This window comes from Pistacia vera, unplaced genomic scaffold (genome assembly GCF_008641045.1).
Source record: "Pistacia vera cultivar Batoury unplaced genomic scaffold, PisVer_v2 Contig122, whole genome shotgun sequence".
In the NCBI taxonomy this organism is placed as follows: Eukaryota; Viridiplantae; Streptophyta; class Magnoliopsida; order Sapindales; family Anacardiaceae; genus Pistacia; species Pistacia vera.
The window spans coordinates 58502-79991 of NW_022195271.1; the positions used below are offsets into that span (position 1 = coordinate 58502).

Here is a 21490-nt window from a genome sequence, read left to right on the forward strand (position 1 = left end):
TCAGGGTAGTTCCGGATGAGCCTGTTGCACACATGAGATGCAATGAAACCAGCAGCTCCTGTCATGAGGATGTTCTTTGGCGTGTATGCGGTAGCCATTCCACGACAGCTTTTACATGATCCAAAATTAAAATAGATAAAAAAAGCAATATTAGAATACAAAAATGAAAAAAATCACAAGGAGATACTGCTGGAATATACTAAAACAATTGGTGCAGAGCATGAAAAGGAATGCAGAAGAGTAAGATTCAAAATTGCAGCAGTAAGACATGAAGGAAAATTTTAAAAGAATGATATCTTTGTTTTCTACATTTTCAGGAGTAGAGGATTCAAGAAAAGAAAATCTTTTGAAATAATTGTTTTCTAGTTGTGGTAACTGAGAACTTGGATACAGGGGAATTGTGGCTCATGACTTTGCTTCTCTCCAATGAATCTCTAAATCAAAGATTCACTATGTTTTATAGGCTCAACCTATTAAATTGATTACAAATTACTTTTGTTGTACAAGATAAAGCCTTTTTCTATTCCTCCTTTATATTTATCCCATAAAACCAATACAAGCAAACAAAAATTAACCTCTAAGTTCAATTACAAAGCCATACATCATAATCATAAAAGTGGTCCAAGGAACTATCTATCAACTAAAGACCACGTTTAGCAATTCGGAATCAGGAACTGTTCGACTTGTCTAACACTGGCATAACTGTTTCCTAAACCATTGTGAAGAAAAAACATACAGAAACCCAACAATTTCCCGTAATTCAGAGCTTAACTATGAGATCTGTTGAAAAACAGACCAGATCCACACTGACAAAACTACATCATCTTTGCACTATTAATGAGCAGTAAGTACATAAGTAAAGTATATCACAAAAAGATCAAACAAGTTTAAGTAAACCCACTTCAATATGAATCTCTCAGTAATTACAATATCTATCAATAAAATATACAGTAAGAAACGATAATCATAAGTTTCTTTTGCAAGAAATGACACTTTCCATTACATAAAAGAGAGCGAGGGAGAGAGATTGGACTTACTTTTTCTTTGGTATTTGCTTTGTGTGAAGATTCTCCAGACAATGTGAGAGAACCAAAGAACAAAGCAGGCGAGAGACAAACGGAGACAAGAGGAGATCTGCACTATTACTGTGAAGAGGGAAGTAGAGGTAGTTAAAGAGCTTAAAGAGCTCCGGCCTATTATAAATAGCTTTTGCTTCATACTTCTTATATTGTTTTCTCCTTTTTTTGGTTTGTTTATACTTATTGTACAAAACTGTGTTGCATAGAATGGACTATTGAGGTGTTGCCACGCATGACTTAGCTTTGGGGTGGTGTAATTGACGATGGTCCTAGAGACAGACCGCCGAGTACAGCACAGATCCAACGCGTGATACAATCATGAAATGGATCTTCAAACAATTTAAATTAATAAATATTTCTTCTTGATTTAGAAATATCAAAAAAAAAATTGAAATAGTACATTTTTTAACCAAAATTAGGATAATTTGAATTTGTTGATATATACACATATTACTATTATCATGTTACTTATAGTATATCTCATAATTTATATCTTAAAATATTATAAATAATACCTCTCAAATAATGAGATAATAATCATTTAACATTTACAAAGATATCAAATAAAAAGTTATCTAGTTTTTAGGCATAATCTCTAGGTAAACATAACAAGATACGGTTTGTTTTGTATTATACTACAAGTTGCATATCTCTGTCTTGTCTATGTAGTATGTCCATAGAACACCCTAGTAATAGTTATAACATACCAATTAGAAATGATACCCATCAAAATATATTATGTTTAAGTGGTTGGAATTTATTGTGTGTCATTTTAATAATGAACTTCCCTCCTCAAAATTTGCTTGTAATATTATTAAGGGAGAACGACATTTTCCCACCTAAGGTTGGCGAAACGATACTTTCCCACCATCATTTCAAAATGACACTTTCCCACCCTTCGTTAGGTGTGTTATCTTTTCGTTAATATTTACTGAAAAGATGAAAATAACCTTAAATATTTTACTTTATAAATTTCTTATATTTTTTAATTAGCCAAAAGTCAAATATTAAAAATTACAAAAAAGAAAAATAGTTAACCACATCTAAAAAGTTAGGAGTAATGCTATAAAAATGTTTAAAGTTAAATAATCTGAATATCATTTATAATGTCATCAATATCACATCACTATTATTTATAATGTCTTTCATTTTACAGTTAACATAAAAAATCAATATTTCTAATTAATTAAATAAACAAAGAAAAAAAAATACCTTTATACTTGACTATAATAATATGAATAAGACTTTAAATCAACTAAATTTTAATTTATATAAACTAATAAGAAATAAACTATTAAAGGTATTTTGTCTTTTAATCAAATATTAACAGAAAACATTAACATAATCTAACGAATGGTGAGAAAGTGTTATTTTGAAACTTGATAGGGGGTTAAAGTGTCGTTTCATCAAACCTGGGTGGGAACATGTAGTTTCCCTATATTAACGTAAAATATTTATTTTGACCTAAGATTCCAAAAGTAATTTTCTATCAAGCACCGTATATTCTTGTAGTTGGATATCTTTGACTCTTATTTAATAGGCAGCCTAATTGACGAAGTTGGTGTTCTTAGGCTGCTTAGTTGTTTATAGCGTAATTGGATTTTTTTTTCCTGTATAAAACCTTATATAAATAGTGACTTTCAAAATATTTATGGCAACTAATTAATATAACGCAGTAATTACATATTGCAATAAGAGGGCTTTTGATTCAGGAAATATTGGATTACTAGAATCTTATATTATCTTGAAGATTATTATGACTCTTTAGGAAAATGTGTTTAGTTAGTTTTAGAGAGAATAAATTGGGGGGTATGCTATTTAAATTACTAAATTACCATTTTTTTAAATATTAAAATAATATTATTTTTATTATTAATTTTTTAATAATTTCCTTTAACCCCCAATGTTTCAGATTTAGCTAAAACACCATGCTTATATAAAACTTTAATTTATGATAAAATCACCCCCACCCCCTGCCGTCATCGCAAACCACTGTCAGAAGTCTCCGAAATTTGCCATGAGTAGCTCACCGTGACCACGAGGCTCCGATATGGCCGTTTTCGGCCATCAATATGGCCAAAAACGACCATATAGAAGCCTCCCGGAGCCTCCCAGCAAATCTCGGTCATTTTCATGGACTTCAGCGACTTTCCAGCGGCGATCCGTTGTGGTTGGCTCACTGCCGGCGGTGGTGGCTGGGTGGCGATGGTGGTCTGTAATTTGTTTTAAATATAAGGGCATTAATGTCAAAAAACTTAATTACACAAGGGTAAAATTGGAATACTATATTAATGTAAATTTATTTTAAAACAGGGACATTATTGTCCATAATTTTTATTAATAAAGAATAGAATTGTAACAAAAATAAGAGTACCTTGGTAATCTTACAATACTTAAGAAAATGGAGGTAATCAGATTACCTTCAATATTACAAACAGTAACAACTATTGGTAATGCAAGATTACCGGAATTTTATATTACTTGACAACTAAACATAGTAATTAAATAATGTAAGATGACATAACCCAATAATCTTCCATTACCTCCAACCAAACGCCCCCTAAATGATTTCATTGTATCATATTTGTTGTCTATTCGATCACCCAAATCCACATCCCTGTATTTAAATGGAGGGAATGTTGGATTACTGGAAAGTAAGATTACTAGGAATCTTTAGGAAAATGTGTTTGGTTAATTGATGGATATGTTATATTAATATATTTGGTTGGGAGGAATAAATTGGTGGGTATGTTATTTAAATTACTGAATTGTCTTCTAATTAAATATTATTATTATATTATTTTTTAATATTGATTATTATTTGGATTATTGTAACCCCCTGTATTTAAAAACTTAGCAAAAACAAATCTCATAATAAAAGTTTGGAAAATCAACAAAGCACCCCCACTAACCCAGCCACTACCGGCCGCCGGCAACCTAACGGCGCACGAAAGACAGGAAATGGCCATACGTGACAGATCTGGTCGTCAACGGCTAGATATTTGGCCGGAAATTGCCATATCGGCGCACGGCGGCCATTTTCGGTCTTCTGTGCGTTGTTCCGGCGGTGGCAGATGCGTGGGGGTGGTGGCTTGGGTGGGCTGCAATTTGTTTTGAATTCAAGGGTAATTTTGTCCAAATAGTTAATTAATTTGGGTGAAATAGTAAAAGCCATATTCATGTAAATAAATTTAAAAATAAGGGCATTATTGTCCTAAAATTTTATTAATAACGGATAAAATTGTAATAAAAAAAGATAACCCTGGTAATCTTAGAATACCTAAGAAAATGAAGTCAATCAGATTACCTCCAATATTACTAATAGTAACCACTATTGGTATTTGAAAATTACCGGTATCTTATATTACTTGACAACCAAACACAGTATTTAAGTAATATAAGATGACTTAATCTCAGTAATCCCACATCACCCCCAACCATACGCCCCCTAAGGATTAAAAGACAAATTAGTTGGAGAATCTTCTTAATGGATTATAATTTTCTTTAAAATGAATGTATGTAATTATGTTGGAGAGTAGAACTTTTAGAAGCTTATAATAAATTTATGAGGCACAAAATACTTTTTGGAATAAGTATAATAATAATTGTGACAGTTACAAAAACCCTATATATTGACTATTATATTGAAAACCCTATATATTTATTTATTTAAATCCTTAGTTGTGGAGATGACAATTTGGTACATGGACTNAATGGCCAAAACTAAAACTCACAAAAAATAATAACTTAAATGATATTATAGTTTGATGATAATGAAAAAGAAAATAGAGTAATGCTACATTTACATCATCCATTACATCATTTTCATTACACCATCACTATTTTACTAATAATTATTTTATTATAATATTAAAAATTTAAAATAATTAAAAATTTGTGTGAATGTGGGATATGCCATGAAAATGGTGTAATGGGTGGTGTAAATATAGCATTACTCAATAAAATATTCCAAACCCTATGACCCAAAGAAGTGCAGAGATCAATCTTGGGGTTTAACTTGATGAAATGCTTAATTTGCCACTCCACTGAAAGAAGTTTTCTTGTTTGGTTCGAAGCCATTATTTTCTATCAGTGACTCCTTACTTTTAGGGGCTGGAACCATCGTTAATCTGCTTTGACTAGAATTATTTGTCAAAGCGGAATTTCCAATATCAAGCCCATCAAATTCTTTCTCAGTTCCAGACACCATCAGCATTCTTGGATGGGGGACAAGTGCACCAGAAACATCACCCCACCACTCAGGATTGCTAATATACCATTCCATTGTCTTCTTCAGACCCTCTTCCCATGTAGTCCGTTCATGCCAACCCAGGTCTTTCAGTTTTTGATCGTCCAGGAAGTATCTCTGGTCATTAAAAGGCCTATTCTCCACAAACTTAATTTGGGTATCCGGGTTCAAAGAGAAAAGTTGGCAGATATCCCTGGCCACATCAATCACTCTCCTTTCTTTCTTCGTCCCAATATTGTACACATGGCCTACTTCACCTCTGTGGAGAATAGTTTCAAATGCCTCGGCAACATCCTCACAGTAGAGATAGCTCCGCACATTTGATCCATCCCCATGAATTGGAAGAGGTTGTCCTCTCATTGCCAAGAGGATGAATTTTGGAATCAGCTTTTCAGGAAATTGATTGGGCCCATAAACATTGTTTCCTCTAGTAGTTATCACAGGTAAACCATAAGACCTGCCATATGCCATAACAAGCATTTCTGCCCCAGCTTTAGTGGCAGAATATGGGTTAGTCGGCAGGAGCTGAGATGCCTCATGGTTTCCCACCATTGCATCCTCATCAGTTTCTCCATAAACCTCATCAGTACTTACATGTATAAACCTCTTGATTCGATCAGTGGTTTTGCAGGCTTCCAAAAGAACATGAGTACCCAGGATGTTGTTCTCAGTGAACTTAATGCTGTTGCCAAAGGAGTTATCGACATGAGTCTGTGCTGCAAAGTGCAAAATAGTATCAATGTTTTCAGTTAGGAGAATGAAGTTGACCAAGTCAGCACTGAGAATATCTCCTCTAATGAACTTAAAGTTGGGAGATGATTTCGAGAAATTGAGGTTCTTAGGGTTTGAACAATAATCAAGCTTGTCTAAAACAACAATCTTGTAATCAGGGTAGTTCCGGATGAGCCTGTTGCACACATGAGATGCAATGAAACCAGCAGCTCCTGTCATGAGGATGTTCTTTGGCGTGTATGCGGTAGCCATTCCACGACAGCTTTTACATGATCCAAAATTAAAATAGGATAAAAAAGCAATATTAGAATACAAAAATGAAAAACATCACAAGGAGATACTGCTGGAATATACTAAAAACAATTGGTGCAGAGCATGAAAAGGAATGCAGAAGAGTAAGATTCAAAATTGCAGCAGTAAGACATGAAGGAAAATTTTAAAAAGAATGATATCTTTGTTTTCTACATTTTCAGGAGATAGAGGAATTCAAGAAAAGAAATATCTTTTGAAAATAATTGTTTTCTATGTTGTGGTAACTGAGAACTTGGATACAGGGGAATTTGTAGGCTCATGACTTTGCTTCTCTCCAATGAATCTCTAATAATCATAAGATTCACTATGTATTTATAGGCTCAACCTATTAAATTGATTACAAATTACTTTTGTTGTACAAGATAAAGCATTCTTTTCTTATTCCTCCTTTATTATTTATCCCATAAAACCAATACAAGCAAACAAAAATTAACCATTCTAAGTTCAATTACAAAGCCATTACATCATAATCATAAAAGTGGTCCAAGGAACTATCTATCAACTAAAGACCACGTTTAGCAATTCGGAATCAGGAACTGTTTCGACTTGTCTAACACTGGCTTAACTAACTGTTTCCTAATACCATTGTGAAGAAAAAACATACAGAAACCCAACAATTTCCCCGTAATTACAGAGCTTAACTATGAGATCTGTTGAAAAACAGACCAGATCCACACTGACAAAACTACATCATCTTTGCACTATTAATGAGCAGTAAGTACATAAGTAAAAGTATAATCACAAAAAGATCAAACAAGTTTAAGTAAACCCACTTCAACATAAGAATCTCTCTCAGTAATTACAATATCTATCAATAAAATATAACAGTAAGAATACGATAATCATAAGTTTCTTTTGCAAGAAATGACACTTTCCATTACATAAAAAGAGAGCGAGGGAGAGAGATTGGACTTACTTTTCTTCTTTGGTATTTGCTTTGTTGTTGAAGATTCTCCAGACAATGTGAGAGAACCAAAGAAACAAAGCAGGCGAAGAGACAAACGTAGAGACAAGAGGAGATCTGTACTATTACTGTGAAGAGGGAAGGTAGAGGTAGTTAAAGAGCTTAAAGAGCTCCGGCCTATTTATAAATATGCTTTTGCTTTCATACTTCTTTATTATTGTTTTCAGTCCTTTTTTTGGTTTTGTTTATACCTTATTGTACAAAACTGTGTTGCATAGAATGGACCATTGAGGTGTTGCCACGACATGACTTAGCTTTGGGTTGGTGTAATTGACGATGGTCCTAGAGACAGACCGCCGAGTACAGCTACAGATCCAACGCGTGATACAAATTCATGAAATGGATCTTCAACACAATTTAAATTAATAAATATTTCTTCTTGCATTTAGAAATATCAAAAAAAAAATTGAAATAGTAACATTTTTTTAACCTAAAATTAGGATAAATTTGAATTTTGTTGATATATACACATATTTACTATTATCATGTTACTTATAGTATTATCTCATAATTTATATCTTAAAATTATTATTAAATAAATACCTCTCAAAATAATGAGATAATAATCATTTAACTATTTACAAAGATATCAAATAAAAAGTATATCGTAGTTTTTTAGGCATAATCTCTAGGTAGAACATAACAAGATACGGTTTAGTCTTTGTATTATACTACAAGTTGCATATCTCTGTCTTGTCTATGTATGTATGTTCATAGAACGCCCTAATAATAGTTATAAGTTATAACATACCAATTAAGAAATGATACCCATCAAAATATATTATGTTTAAGTGGTTGGAATTTATTAGTGTGTCATTTTAATTAATGAACTCTTCCCCTCCTCAAAATTTGCTTGTAATATTATTAAATGTAAATTATTTTATTTTGACCTAAGATTCCAAAAGTAATTTTCTATCAAGCACCGTATATTCTTGTAGTTGGATACCTTTGACTCTTATTTAATAGGTAGCCTAATTGACGAAGTTGGTGTTCTTAGGCTGCTTAGTTGTTTATAACGTAATTGGATTTTTTTTCCCTGTATAAAACCTTATATAAATAGTGACTTTCAAAATATTTATGGCAACTAATTAATATAACACAACAATTACATATTGCAATAAGGGGGCGTTTGGTTCAGGGAATATTAGATTACTGAAAACTTATATCACCTTGAAGATTATTGTTAATCTTTATGAAAATGTGTTTGGTTAGTTGGTAAGTATGTTATATTAATATGTTTGATTAGGGGGAATAAATTGATGGGTATGCTATTTAAATTAATAAATTACCCTCTTTTTAAATATTAATATAATATTATTTTTATTATTAATTTTTGAATAATTTGTTTTAACCCCCAATGTTTTAGATTTAGCTAAAACACTCTGCTTATATAAAATTTTAATTTATGACAAAATCACCCCCATCCCCTGCCATCGCCTGCTGCCACCACAAACCACTGTTGAAAGTCTCCGAAATTCGTCGTGAGTAGCTCACCGTGACCACGAGGCTCCGATATGACCGAAAACGGCCATATCGAAGCCTCTTGGAGCCTCCCAGCGAATCTCGGTCATTTTCAGGGACTCGCTTTCTGGCGGCAGTCCGTTGTGGTTGGCTTGCTACCGGCGGTGGTGGCTGGGTGACGATGGTGGTCTGTAATTTGTTTTAAATATAAGGGCACTAATGTCCAAAAACTTAATTAAACAAGGGTAAAATTGAAATAATATGTTAATGTAAATTTATTTTAAAACAGGGACATTATTGTCCAAAATTTTTATTAATAAGGAATAAAATTGTAACAAAAATAAGATTACCTTGATAATCTTACAATACTTAAGAAAATAGAGGTAATCAGATTACCTCAAATATTACCAACAATAACAACTATTGGTAGTATAATATTATCAAAATCTTATATTACTTAATAACTAAATATGATAATCAAATAATATAAGATGATATAATCCAATAATACTCCGTTACCTTTTACCAAACGCCCCCCAATGATTTCATTGTATCGTATTTGTTTTCTATTCGATCACCCAAATCAACATCCCTCACCCCACTATTTGGTAACGAATCTCTCTATCATATTTTTTTTGCCCATTTAATTTTTCACACTTTTTAAGATAATTTGTCTTTTCATATTTGTTGGCTGGGCTCCATTATTTTCTCTAAGAAAACCTGCAGATGGTTATGGTTTTGATCAAAAAAGGAAAGATATGTGGCAGCGTTAAAATATAATTAAGGAAGCGTTTGATTCAGAAAACGTTGGATTATTAGAAAGTTAGATTACTTTTAAGATCATTAGGAATCTTTAGAAAAATATGTTAGGTTAATTGGTGGGTATGTTATATTAATATGTTTAGTTGGGAAGAATAAATTGGTGGATATGTTATTTAAATTACTGAATTATCCTCTAATTAAATATTATTATTATATTATTTTTTAATATTGATTATTATTTGGATTATTATAACCCCTTGTATTTAAAAACTTAGCAAAAACAACCCCATAATAAAAGTTTAGAAAATCAACAAAGCACCCCCACCAACCCAGCCACCGCCGGCCGTCGGCAATCTAACGGCGCACAGAAGGCAAGAAATGGCTATACGTGACAGATCTGATCGTCAACGGCCATATCTGGCTAGGGCCTGGAAATGGCCATATCGGTGCATGATGGTCATTTCCGCCTTCCGTGCGTTGTTCCGACGACGGCAGGCGGGTGAGGGTGACGGTTTGGGTGGGCTGCAATTTGTTTTGAATTCAAGGGTAATTTTGTGTAAATAGTTAATTAATTGGGGTAAAATAGTAAAAGTCATATTCATGTAAATAAATTCAAAAATAAAGGCATTATTGTCATAAAATTTTATTAATAAGGGATAGAATTGTAACCAAAAAAAAAAAAAATAACCCTGATAATCTTAGAATACCTAAGAAAATGAAGATAATCAGATTACCTCCAATATTACTAATAGTAATCACTATTGGTATTTGAAGATTACTGATATCTTATATTACTTAACAACTAAACATGATATTCAAGTAATATAAGATGACTTCACCTCAGTAATCCCACATTATCCCTAATCAAACGCCCCCTAAGGATTAAAAGACAAATTAGTTGGAGAATCTTCTTAATGGATTATAATTTTCTTTAAAATGAATGTATGTAATTATGTTGGAGAGTAGAACTTTTAGAAGCTTATAATAAATTTATGAGGCACAAAATACTTTTTGGAATAAGTATAATAATAATTGTGACAGTTACAAAAACCCTATATATTGACTATTATATTGAAAACCCTATATATTTATTTATTTAAATCCTTAGTTGTGGAGATGACAATTTGGTACATGGACTATACCCTAATGTGATAGCGACTAAATTAGATTTGTTAAGGATCTAAGATAAGTCTAAGTCTTATGTATTTTTTATCCCTCTATATTTTATAATCATTTTTTTTTTTATAACCGAGATATTCACTCTAACTTGTATGCATCTTAATAAATCTCTAAAGCCCGTTGAATATCCTACAAGCATTTTATAATTATTTTTATGATAAAATGGCTTTTTTTCCTTTCTTGTTTTCATTTAAACTTTAAAAGCAGAAAACTAAAGTTCAAATTGGAGTCCAAATAAAAACAAACCGAATCCGAGGCCCAGCCCATGGTTAGAAATTGCCACGAGATGAAAGCCCATTTACGGTAAGGCGTGTATTATGACGCCAACTTGTTCTGCAATTGAAAACCGAAACCAAGAAATCAACGCCGTGGCGGCTGAGCGGCTGGGCCTGACTCGTTGAGCGGCATCTAGGTTTTTTTCTGTCTTTAGAAACCAATTGTTCCAGGTATGTTTGCTGTTTCATTAACATTTGAATTTATTTAATATTTTGTTTGGTAAAATCGAGAATTGAGAAATCACAAAAGAGAAAGGATACAAAGCTGTTTTCATTCACTCTTCTCAGATACCGAACTGAACTCGAGAATTTAAAGCTTTTAATTTTGATTTTCGTTTTTCAGAAGCCGTATCATTTGTCAATAAGAAATCTTTATTAAGCAGTGGTCTGGAAAAGCATCTGCATCAGGGTTTATGAGGTGGAGAAGATCAGTTAGGTCTGGAGTATATTAGGTTTCAGCGTGAATGAAGTTGGTAGAAATTAGTATAGAGATGAACATTTGGACAGAAAAAAAGTTTTTTTGTGCAATTAGGATTTGATGGTTGGGAAGGAACCGTTGAAATTTCTCAAAGCTTAGCATTTACATTGTCATTTTATATTTTCGATAATAAAAAATCCCCGAGTTCATTACTAAGGCCTCCAAACTTTATGATCTTCGGGAAGCACGAAACTCATGACATTTGACATCGTGGGAGTAAAATCGAACGACTCAGCTAGTCCCTTATGGTTAGTACTGTTATTGTTAATTGAGTATTATACTTAATCACAAACTAATCATAATTTAAAAGAAAAAAAGAAAAAAATATTCGAGGAAGCAATTAATTTTTTTCTCTACCCTAAATGTACCCAACTCAAAAATATAGTTGAAACTAAATCGTTGTTTCCAATTATACCTTCAAACATGAAAATATAATGCTCCAAGTTTCTAAAGTGGGGCACTGGATGCAAAGATTATCCATTAGCTTACATGTCCCTTACACGTATAACTAAATTTTGTGACTTCACCAAATTTTAATGGCTAAATATAGTGACTGCATTTGTTCATCTTCTTGCAAGTTGAAAGAAAAGATAGAAGAAACTATGGAGGTTAGAATTGAAATGGCTAACTCTAAATGGGTGCTTTTCTCCTCTTACCGAGGGTCCTGGCTTTGGTTGAAATTGAAAGGTCATTGGCGTTGTTATGTATTCAAGAGTTGTCTAGGCAATCTAAGTAAATTGTCTAGGCAATCTAAGTAATTGGCTTGTGTTTAACATGTCCTTTTCTTTCACATGTCTCTGTATTGTGTGGCTTAGACTACTTTTTATAACTAGGCCGTACAGCCTGTAGAACTTTTGGAATAGCCTCATTGGTAGCCTCCTAATTTCATTACCAATCATATGGTCTTTTATAGTGACCTCATTGGGAGTTAGATAGGCAGAGTAGTTCTGCCTGGACATTTCAAATACAAATGTGATAACAAGTTTCTATTCTAGGTTATCTTTCAGCAACAGAGGTAAGACAATCTTTAGAAAATCTTCGATTTGTAGAACCTAGCAACTAGCCAAGCTTGTGTTTGTTGTTATTTGTTGCAGTTGATTACTTTCTTATCTAATACTGATGAATGGTGATATTTATCATCATATAGATGTTTTTGGGTAAATTGCTGGAACTAACACAGTGTTGAGTGGCCTCAAGTTGGTTGGATGAACTAACATTACAAGTTTCTAGTAGAATCTCTCTTTAGTTAAACAGACAAAGAGATAAAAAGTAAAAAACTTGTAACGAGTATTTTTAATTAATTTTCCTATCTTTAGTTAGTTTAAATTGGTAAATTGTTTTTCTTTTTATAAATTAATTATGACTTTTTGTTTTGTTCTATTATTTATCTTGTAACTGTTTTCGTACTTACTTTTTTCCTATTATGTTTGTTTTCAGGAAAATGTCTCAGGTGAGAGTGTTAGTCATGTACAATGGGGAATGGTTTAGTTCTTCCAGTGGTCATTTTGTCTACAATGGTGGTAAAATGAAAGGGATTATTATTTCTGACAAAATTACTTACCGGGAGCTTGTCGATAGATTGTACCAGCTATTCAAGGTAGATCCAAATGAATATGGAATCATAATGAAGGCCTTATATAAAGCAAATATTCCTACCATACCCGTGGAGATAGTTGACGATGATGACGTGAGATTCTTTATACATGAAAATGTTGCACAACCCACAGACGCAAGAAGTCCATTGTGCATTACTCTCAAGTGTAGAGAATCACATTTTCAAGAAAGAGAAGGATATTATCCTGTCTTGGATAATGAAAACCCATTTGCTTCTCGAAGTGAAAGCAACCAACTTTCAGTGGTTGTGCCTGCAACACAAGAAGGAACTCAAGTTGAGAAACCAGATCCAATAGCATTCAACGACGATGCAATGCACATCAGTTTTGGAACTCAAGCAGACTTAGGCTGTGGAGATGGATTATTAGCTGACGATTTAGAGGTTGTTGCACAAAATGCTCAAGGTGAAGATGTGCCTCATGTAGAATATGGGGATAAGTTACATGTTCGACGCTCTGATAATTCAGTTGCAGTAGTTGACCCTCTCAACTCTTACGAAGATATAGTATGTGGGAAAATGTTTGCAAATAAAAAGGAATTGCGAAAGAAGCTAAAACTTGGAGCAGTGAAGAACAATTTTGAGTTCAAAGTGAAGAAATCTACAAAAGATAGATTTGAAGTTGTATGTGCAGATGAGAATTGTAAGTGGCGACTTCGTGCAACTAAACTAAAAGATGAAGAATATTTTGAGATAAGAAGATTTTCTAATGTCCACATATGTACAAAGCCACCAACCAAAAAGCGCCGGAAGCAAAAGGTTATACCAGCTGGAGAACGGCCTATTCGAAAGTGCGGGAAATGTGCTGCAATTGGTCATAACCGGCAAACTTGCAAGAATTTTACGCTCACTGAATCATAGCTTTAAAAAATGAGCTAGGATTTGCTAGTCTTATACTTTTTTATTTATCACTGTGTAATCATTTCTTTTTCTCATTTTGATGTATATATAATATTATCATATTAATATTTGACAATATCATGTCATTCTCATTGGTAGGTCGTAACTCGTAATAGTAATTCTAAATTTAGAGGACAATTAGTTCATTACAACATAAGCAAAATGATTATTTAACAAACGAGACTTACGAGAGAGGGCAGGTTCCTTTTTAATCAGATAAAGCCGAAATTGAAAATTCAAGTTCAAATCCAAGCCCAAGCTGAAGCCCAGGCCCAGGTCTGCCTGTTGCGTTGAGAGGAGTTACCAAGAGTCTAGACTAGCCTATTCGCTGCAAGGCGCGTCATGTCACGTAAAATCGTTTTGCAACTGAAAGCCGAAGCCAAAGCTTTGTAAAATGGAGCCTTAAAACTCCTTCCTAATTGAACCGGATCTAGGCTTTTCAAATCCCCGTTCTCCAAACCATTTCAACTGGATACAGGCTTTTAAGTTTTCCATTCTCAAGCCAATTTTTTCAGGTAAGATATCAATATTTTCCTTTTCAAATTCTACGGCTTACTAGCATTTGAGTTGTTATAGTTTTCTTTTTGTTTGCCGATGAAACGCAGAAAAATTATATGGAAAAGAAACAGAAACTATGAGTCGTGGAGTTATTTTGCTTGTTTCCTAATAGTTTTACATATTCTCAGTGGTCGAACTGAACTTAAATTGAACGATGTTGCTTATTATTATATTTTCTAATCCTCGTTTTGAGCTTTATTTCATATATATTCTTAATATTTGAACCAATTATATTAAATGGAGTTCTATTATAGAATCGTAATGTGTGTTAATGAACTTTCTTTCTTCGGATTAATATAGCTGTCAACAACTTATAAACCTAGGACAGCCTCTTCGTTCTGTATTAGGATCAATTAGGTTTTGAGTCTGTTAGGTTCCAATGGGGAAGATGTTGCTCGAAATTAGTAAAATACATTGGAAAAGCAATTAGTTTCAGGATTGATGTTGAGTCTTAGGAGTTTTCATTGAATCATTCAATGAGAGGTCGATGATGACTAGGGAAAGTAATTAGTTAATGGCAGCTTTTCGCTCTTGTCTTGCTTCCAGCTAACCTTGGACTTTGTTTGCTATTTCTTCTTTCTTCTTTCTTTTTCTATTGTTACCTGTTGTAGAGTGGGATGTGCATGTTTGAATCGAAAATGAAGTTCATATCATTGATTTTTTTAATCTCAGTTACTTTAACTAATTTAGCTTAGTAGATGTGTTGAATTGATAATTGTGATTATTACTTATTAGTAGCAACCTTAATTATTTTAAAAGAAAATTACAGTCTTAAATTTGTAAATTTTTAAATATGAGGAATCTTGGTTGGTATGAAGGTGCTATGTAGACATTCTTCATTACTCTCCTGATAAACTCTGTAGAATAATTTGTTTTAGTGAATAAATTTTTTGTAATATTCTTAACTACTACAAAATTGTGCAACTGTAGTGGTCCTGTAGAAGGCCCAATAAATAAAAAAATTTCATGCTCATGCATGAAATTAATAATTCAGTGGAAAAGAAATGTATTCCTTGTGAACCTCCATGTAGTTGCTGAGAATTCTTGGAAAAAACTAAGACCCTGAAATTGTGAATCTTATGTGTTATTGGTTTGTGAGAAATTTACCCTCATGCAGTGGAACGGAGGCTTTTGTTTTCTTTGGAATCAGCATTAAAAGTTTGAATATAAATTCTCATATTTTCACCTACAATGTTTCTGCATTCAAATGCAGGGTTATGTCACTGTATTATTTAAGCCAACTTTTGTTGAAATTCTGACAGTACATTTATCTTCTAATTTTTTTTTTTCTTTTTACTTCAAAACGCCATTGAAAGGAATTAGTTCTCTATTCACAGCAATGTTGAAGCATGGAAGTAGATCAAAGGCATGGCATGGACCTCAAAAGTCTCAGTTGCCAGTTTTTGTCACATCTTTGGTCTTGATCTTTGTGACATTGATATTATTATATTCCAGCAATCACAAAAACCCTACTGATTTATCATTTGGACTTTTGAAGCAAAAATGGAATAGCTTTGAGTCTGCAGTAAATTTCGACCCAACTATAGAGTTCAGGAATGGGACAGACATGATATGGCAAATACCTGATTCACCCAAGGCAGTTCTCTTTCTGGCACATGGGTGCAATGGCAGGGCTGTTAACTTTTGGGACAGGTCTTCTAAGTGCCCAAAGTGCATTGGCTTGCCTGAGGAAAGGCTGCTTGTCCTGCATGCACTTACTCGAAAATTTGCTGTTCTTACCATATCTAGTTCACGGAGATGCTGGACATTGAGGGAAGAAAGGGTAATTGTTAAAGATATAATACAATGGTGGGTTGAGAGACACAAGTTTGAGAAACTTCCACTTGTGGCTTTGGGGGCCTCTTCTGGTGGGTACTTTGTTTCTGCACTAGCCACTAATTTGAGGTTTAGTAGTGTTGCTCTTATGATTGCTGAAGGGATGTTTGATCAAATGGATATCCCGGAGGACTATCCACCTACACTTTTTGTGCATATGCCAAAGGATTCATATAGGCAACGTAAAATAGGTGAGTATATGGAAGTGCTGAGGAATAAAGGCATTGATGTTGCAGAGGTTGAATGCATGGAGTTTCCCCTGTCTCGAAATTTCTTAGCTGACAGAGTTCCAGGTCTTGAGCAGGCAGTTTCTGGAAAACTATTTGAGCTATTTCGGGACAAGGGCTTTATTGATGAGAATGGATATATGAGGAATGATGGGCGTGCAACACATTGGAAAGAAGCACTCCGGGAAAGCAAGGCCATTGTGCTAGATAAAAAATTGGTTCTTCATGTCCAGGAAGAACTAAATCTTGCATTTGCATACCATGAAATGACTAGCCTGCAGTCGGAGCAGATCTTTAAGTGGTTTGAAACTCATATGAGCTGATCAGGGCTGCATTATGATTTATGAACACTTTTTCTTCCGCAGCCTTGGAGCTTTGTGGCTGTATGCAGTAAAAGATTGCCTAGTTTCTTCAATGGAACACCTTGATTTCGGAATGATGTGCGGAATTTGTGGAATCTGTTCCTTGAAACACGTGTGAGACCAGATGATAAATCAACACTTGTGGTTAATTAATATTGAAGCTACATATTGAATTGAAGACTGAAGAGTGTATCGGATAAGTCCCAGAAGTTGGTAAATGTTAGCCTGTCTGTAAAAAGAAAATAAAAAATCTCATCACACATCTTGAAATCTTTTTCATCTTTATGGAATTACGGAGTTATTTTCGTTGGTTCTGCTATGAGGTACCGTATCACTAATCTACTGTTCTGTTTGGCATTACTCGCCATTTGCACCTGATTCATAACCACATAATGTATGTACGTAAATGAACAATTGGCTTTTATTGTATTCACTGCTCTATGTTTGTCATAGCATTGAGTATAAGATAATTTCGAATAATGTTTCCTATTCGGATGCCATAATATCCTCGTTAGTGTCGACATTTCTTGATAAAATGTGAATTCAAATGCTTATTCTAGTATTATTCGGTGATGAATTATTGCTGTTGGTGTCTGAATATAAGTCCACTACTTTGCGTTATGGTCATTGAATGCTCATTTATTGATTAAGACAAACCATTACTGTAGTTTGCATCGAAGCAGCGTGCACTCATTAATGACAGCATCACCCTGGCCATGCTATTTAATAACAGCTAAAGATATGTAACCATTATTAACATTATATTACAAAGCTGAGCTTGTGCTTTTTAGTAAGCTATTTCTTTCAACACCGCAAGCACAACGGATCGCTCTGAGTACATGGTTGTCCATACTAATTCTGGAATATCTTGGCAAAGTTTGATGATAAAAAAAGGTAGTCGTCCCTTAAGCAGCAGTCTTACCAGTTGAACATATTTGAAATATTTGAACGATAAGTAAGGTTTCTCTTGTTAAAAAAATTAAGAAAAAATATAGTACTTGAAATGACGATATGGGAATAATCTAAACGAAGAATATTTTTCGAAACTAGGTAGCATAAACTAAACATTTAAACAACGTAGTATCTATTAATTAAAATACTGTAACATGACGGATAATGGTAAGATACTAGAAACACTTAAAATTCTTAATAAAGTAGCACACGCCCTAGATATATAATGCTTCCACAAACTGAAATTTGAAAAAACATGCCAAATAATGAAGTTATTTTTCAAGCTCTGGGCTTGAGATGACCCTCATTTGCCGACTTAAAGAGCCGAGCTTGAGCTGCTGCAGTCTTGTCTGAGTGAAGTGCTGACACGAAGCTCTGCCTGACTTGGTCGTTTGTTAAAGGGAACCTGTGATTCACCAAGGAGTTGAGCCATGATGCAGTCCCTTCTCGGTAAAGTGCTCCATACCCATCACTACGTGTGTTGGAAAGTGCTTGCTGCAAGCTCATGTTTCCGCTGAAACCAGGAACGCTAGTCACTCCGAATGCGTTGCCCAATGAACCCCACCAGCCCAGCACACCCCATATCAAACTCGGGTGATTACTCCAGTAACTGTAAATAAACATATGCATGCATGAGATTATATAGTTTAGTTGGTGATAAAAAAAGTGCATGTTAATTTTAAGCGATTTAAAAATATTGACTTACGTGCATGTGCCGGGGATGGGTGAGAACGGAGGTGAGGGAATACTAGGGGTGCCTGGATCATATGGTGGGCTAACAATGACAGGAGGAGGACTGTCACCACCAGAAGGTGGAGGAGATTGGTAGTATCCTGAAGGAGGGTTTGATGGTGTTGAGGGGGTTGAAGGGGTTGAAGGAGTTGAAGGGGTTGATGGGGTGACGGGTTTGTGTGGTGGATTTCCACAGTTTGAAGGTGGTGAGGGTGAAGATGGTGGTGGATTGTAGCTTCCTCCATGTGATGGGGTTGGGGTTCCATGGTGAGAGGGTGGTGAACCATGCGATGGTGTACTTCCATGGGGTGGACTCCCGTGTGAGACTGCAGTTACAACAAATTAAAATTAGCTGCATTGTAAATGCTTTATGAAAAAATCACTGTATTATAAGCCTGTCAGTGTTATCCTACTAAAAACATTTTGTAGTTATATCAAACCATGTAAAATGCAACCTCGAGAAGTTTTCCACAATGCATAAATGAAGCGCAAAAAAAGTGGTATGAGTGTGTGAGGTAGAGAGACCTGAAGGGGGAGTTCCAGTATGTGGGTCTGGAGAGTAGTAGTTCTTTTGATCTTCAAAGCGAATGGACATAGCAGGAAGCACCAGGCCCTGGAAGAGCAACCCAGTAGCCATTATCCACAAGAAAAAAGAAGCATTTCTTTCCTTCGCCATGGATGATACTACAAACAAAGAAGAAGAATGAAGCGAGGAAATGGATGGTGTGTGTGGTTGAGAGAGAGAGTGAGTGAATATAAAGACTTAGACAGGGTGAAGTAAATATTAGCAGGTTGAGAAGTGTGAGGTTAGTTGATATTTTGCAGGAGCATTTATATGAACCATTAATAACATTTGCTTTGTGCAATAATGCTAGTTGATAGATAGTCTGCTGATATACCTCAGAAAATAAAATCAAATGAAAGAGCATGCTTGTCAATCATCGGCTCATTTTGTACGTTTGAAAAATTATGAAATGCAATTTTCATAGATGCATGGTTTATGTGGAGTCATAGTGTTTATATTCCTGCCCAATTTGCAATTCGCACTTTTTTCGATTCTAGATTAGATTTAATTACTTGGTAATAGTTTGAGTGACATTGTGGTCGAATACATTGCCAACTTGCGCAGGCTGATACCTAAAAAGCTGTGGAATTCAGTCAGGATTTGCTCAGGGCTGTAAGAGAAATAAATTTGAAGTAATCCAAATGTTTGCCATCTGATTCAACCATATACTTATTTTTGAAAACCCCCCACCCCCCAAACAATAACAACAACACAAAAAAAGTAATAATAATGTTACACTTATAACCTCTTCTCACAAACTTTTTTTCATAACCCAGATATGTTAGTTTGTAATTGATCAGATGCAATTTATTAGGTAGAACCCATTATAAGCTGACTAATTGTGAGTTGTTACATCGGGGTTATGAGACAAAGTTTGTAAGAAGAGATTGCAGGTGTAAAATTTTTCAAAAAGTAAACATTATGAGTTTGAACCGTTGATGTTTGATTTGGATCCTCTCAAAATTTGAAGTCTATTTGAGCACAAATCAAATTTATTTAAATTGTATGGTTGGATTGATTCTATTTATTTAGTTTTCCCTTTCTTATGTATATATAATTATATATCAACTCCCTGTCATAAACTTGATTTGTACGCACTCAAGTAATTAAGGAGTAAAATAAAGAAAGTACGTCCTCTAATAAAGCATCAAAGGGGCCGCCAATTACAAAAAGAACCAGAGAACCAAAATTATACTATTTCACTGGATCATGACTACGTAACATCGAATATAAGAAATTCTTCAAAGGACATAAAATAGTACTTAACATCGAATCATATATACAACAGTATATATATTCATGTCTTACAATTATCAGCTTCTTTTTTTTGTGGGCTTAATTTTGGGATACCTTACAAAGTTTTGCTGTCCCACGCCAGCTGCTAGATTCTGAGGAATAAATGCGACATTAACATATTAAGGACTGTAGAAAAGGAAAAATTAACCCAATGGACACGTATCTACTAGATGGTCCAACCCTAGAGGCAACCAACTCCCCATTCAACCAACCTGGATTTATATCTACTACACAATTTAATAAGTTAATATGCCCAAGATAGGAAACGAATTTAAATAAGGAATTGTTAAGAAATACAAACTAAATAAAATTAGTTTTTTAATATTGCATTATTTATAATTCATTTATTTGTATGTACTCGCCCACTCATTTTATATATTTATCTACCTATTGTCTAAAATTATTCAAAGAAATAAGATCTAGTTTTTAACTTCTTTAATCCCTGAGAGGAAACTAACATCAAAAGCCCGTGATACAGTGGAACCACCTGCTCCAATTTGTGATGGATCACGGGGATTCAATGCCGATCATTTCCCGGTTCCAGATTTATGATCCGTATATCAGAATCTTGTTGGGGGCCTAAATTCTTGGACAAATGGCTGTAAGTTTTCAAATTATCGACGTATTACATAAGGAACTATAACATATAAGAAAAGTTGGAAGTTATATATAGTGAGTAGTAATAATGGTAGAATGAGCAGGAACAATATTTAAGAATACACATGCAAGAGGATGGTGGGAGTAAAGAGAAAGGGTCCACAATACTTAATTACAGTACAGGGAGTAGGTGAGTTGCGCAACAGGTATAAGTAGAATACTAAATACGGCAGCGAAGGTGGTTACACATCTAGTGTCTGTAGTTGAAATTCTGTCAAACCTCCCTTTGACCACAATTTTAACATAAATATCAAAGAGATAGTCAATTTCCATTTCCATTCAGATTCACAGTTATTAATAATA

The 21490-nt window shown here is 34.1% G+C and overlaps 4 protein-coding genes across 8 annotated transcripts; 2 read left to right on the forward strand and 2 right to left on the reverse strand.

The window, feature by feature from the left end:
* Positions 1–4917: 4917 nt before the first annotated feature.
* Positions 4918–7460, reverse strand: LOC116115284 (trifunctional UDP-glucose 4,6-dehydratase/UDP-4-keto-6-deoxy-D-glucose 3,5-epimerase/UDP-4-keto-L-rhamnose-reductase RHM1-like). Its single transcript, XM_031401444.1, has 2 exons — positions 7289–7460; positions 4918–6322 (listed from the first exon to the last, which is right to left on the reverse strand). Exon 2 carries the CDS (start codon positions 6310–6312, stop codon positions 5110–5112), a length of 1203 nt encoding a protein of 400 aa, XP_031257304.1. The 5' UTR covers positions 6313–6322; positions 7289–7460; the 3' UTR covers positions 4918–5109.
* Positions 7461–11065: 3605 nt separating this feature from the next.
* Positions 11066–14040, forward strand: LOC116115200. Of its 2 annotated transcripts, XM_031401362.1 has the most exons (4): positions 11085–11184; positions 11357–11449; positions 11546–11739; positions 12929–14040. In XM_031401362.1, the coding sequence occupies exons 3-4, from the start codon at positions 11687–11689 to the stop codon at positions 13962–13964; spliced, it is 1089 nt and encodes a 362-aa protein (XP_031257222.1). In that variant the 5' UTR covers positions 11085–11184; positions 11357–11449; positions 11546–11686; the 3' UTR covers positions 13965–14040. The 2 variants fall into 2 exon arrangements, with proteins under 2 accessions (XP_031257229.1, XP_031257222.1); XM_031401369.1 differs by lacking the exons at positions 11357–11449; positions 11546–11739 and having other exon boundaries at positions 11066–11184.
* Positions 14041–14345: 305 nt separating this feature from the next.
* LOC116115428 lies at positions 14346–17466 on the forward strand. 4 transcript variants are annotated; one of them, XM_031401576.1, is made up of 2 exons: positions 14346–14518; positions 15878–17466. In XM_031401576.1, the coding sequence occupies exon 2, from the start codon at positions 15901–15903 to the stop codon at positions 16945–16947; it is 1047 nt and encodes a 348-aa protein (XP_031257436.1). In that variant the 5' UTR covers positions 14346–14518; positions 15878–15900; the 3' UTR covers positions 16948–17466. The 4 variants fall into 4 exon arrangements, with proteins under 4 accessions (XP_031257436.1, XP_031257450.1, XP_031257443.1 ...); XM_031401590.1 differs by having other exon boundaries at positions 15885–17466; XM_031401583.1 differs by having other exon boundaries at positions 15899–17466.
* Positions 17467–17989: 523 nt separating this feature from the next.
* LOC116114706 (protodermal factor 1) lies at positions 17990–19598 on the reverse strand. The gene is given in 4 exon segments (XM_031400841.1): positions 17990–18547; positions 18644–18995; positions 19195–19429; positions 19431–19598. Coding segments are annotated over 4 exon segments (1086 nt in total). The 3' UTR covers positions 17990–18216.
* Between the last annotated feature and the right edge of the window lie 1892 nt (positions 19599–21490).

Bases quoted from the DNA above. Each gene is read 5' to 3' on its own strand.
- LOC116115284 (XM_031401444.1), bottom strand. From the start codon at position 6,312: ATGGCTACCGCATACACGCCAAAGAACATCCTCATGACAGGAGCTGCT.
- LOC116115200 (XM_031401362.1), top strand. From the start codon at position 11,687: ATGACATTTGACATCGTGGGAGTAAAATCGAACGACTCAGCTAGTCCC. The intron at 11,740-12,928 runs GTTAGTACTGTT...GTTTGTTTTCAG, and splicing joins GACTCAGCTAGTCCCTTATG to GAAAATGTCTCAGGTGAGAG.
- LOC116115428 (XM_031401576.1), top strand. From the start codon at position 15,901: ATGTTGAAGCATGGAAGTAGATCAAAGGCATGGCATGGACCTCAAAAG.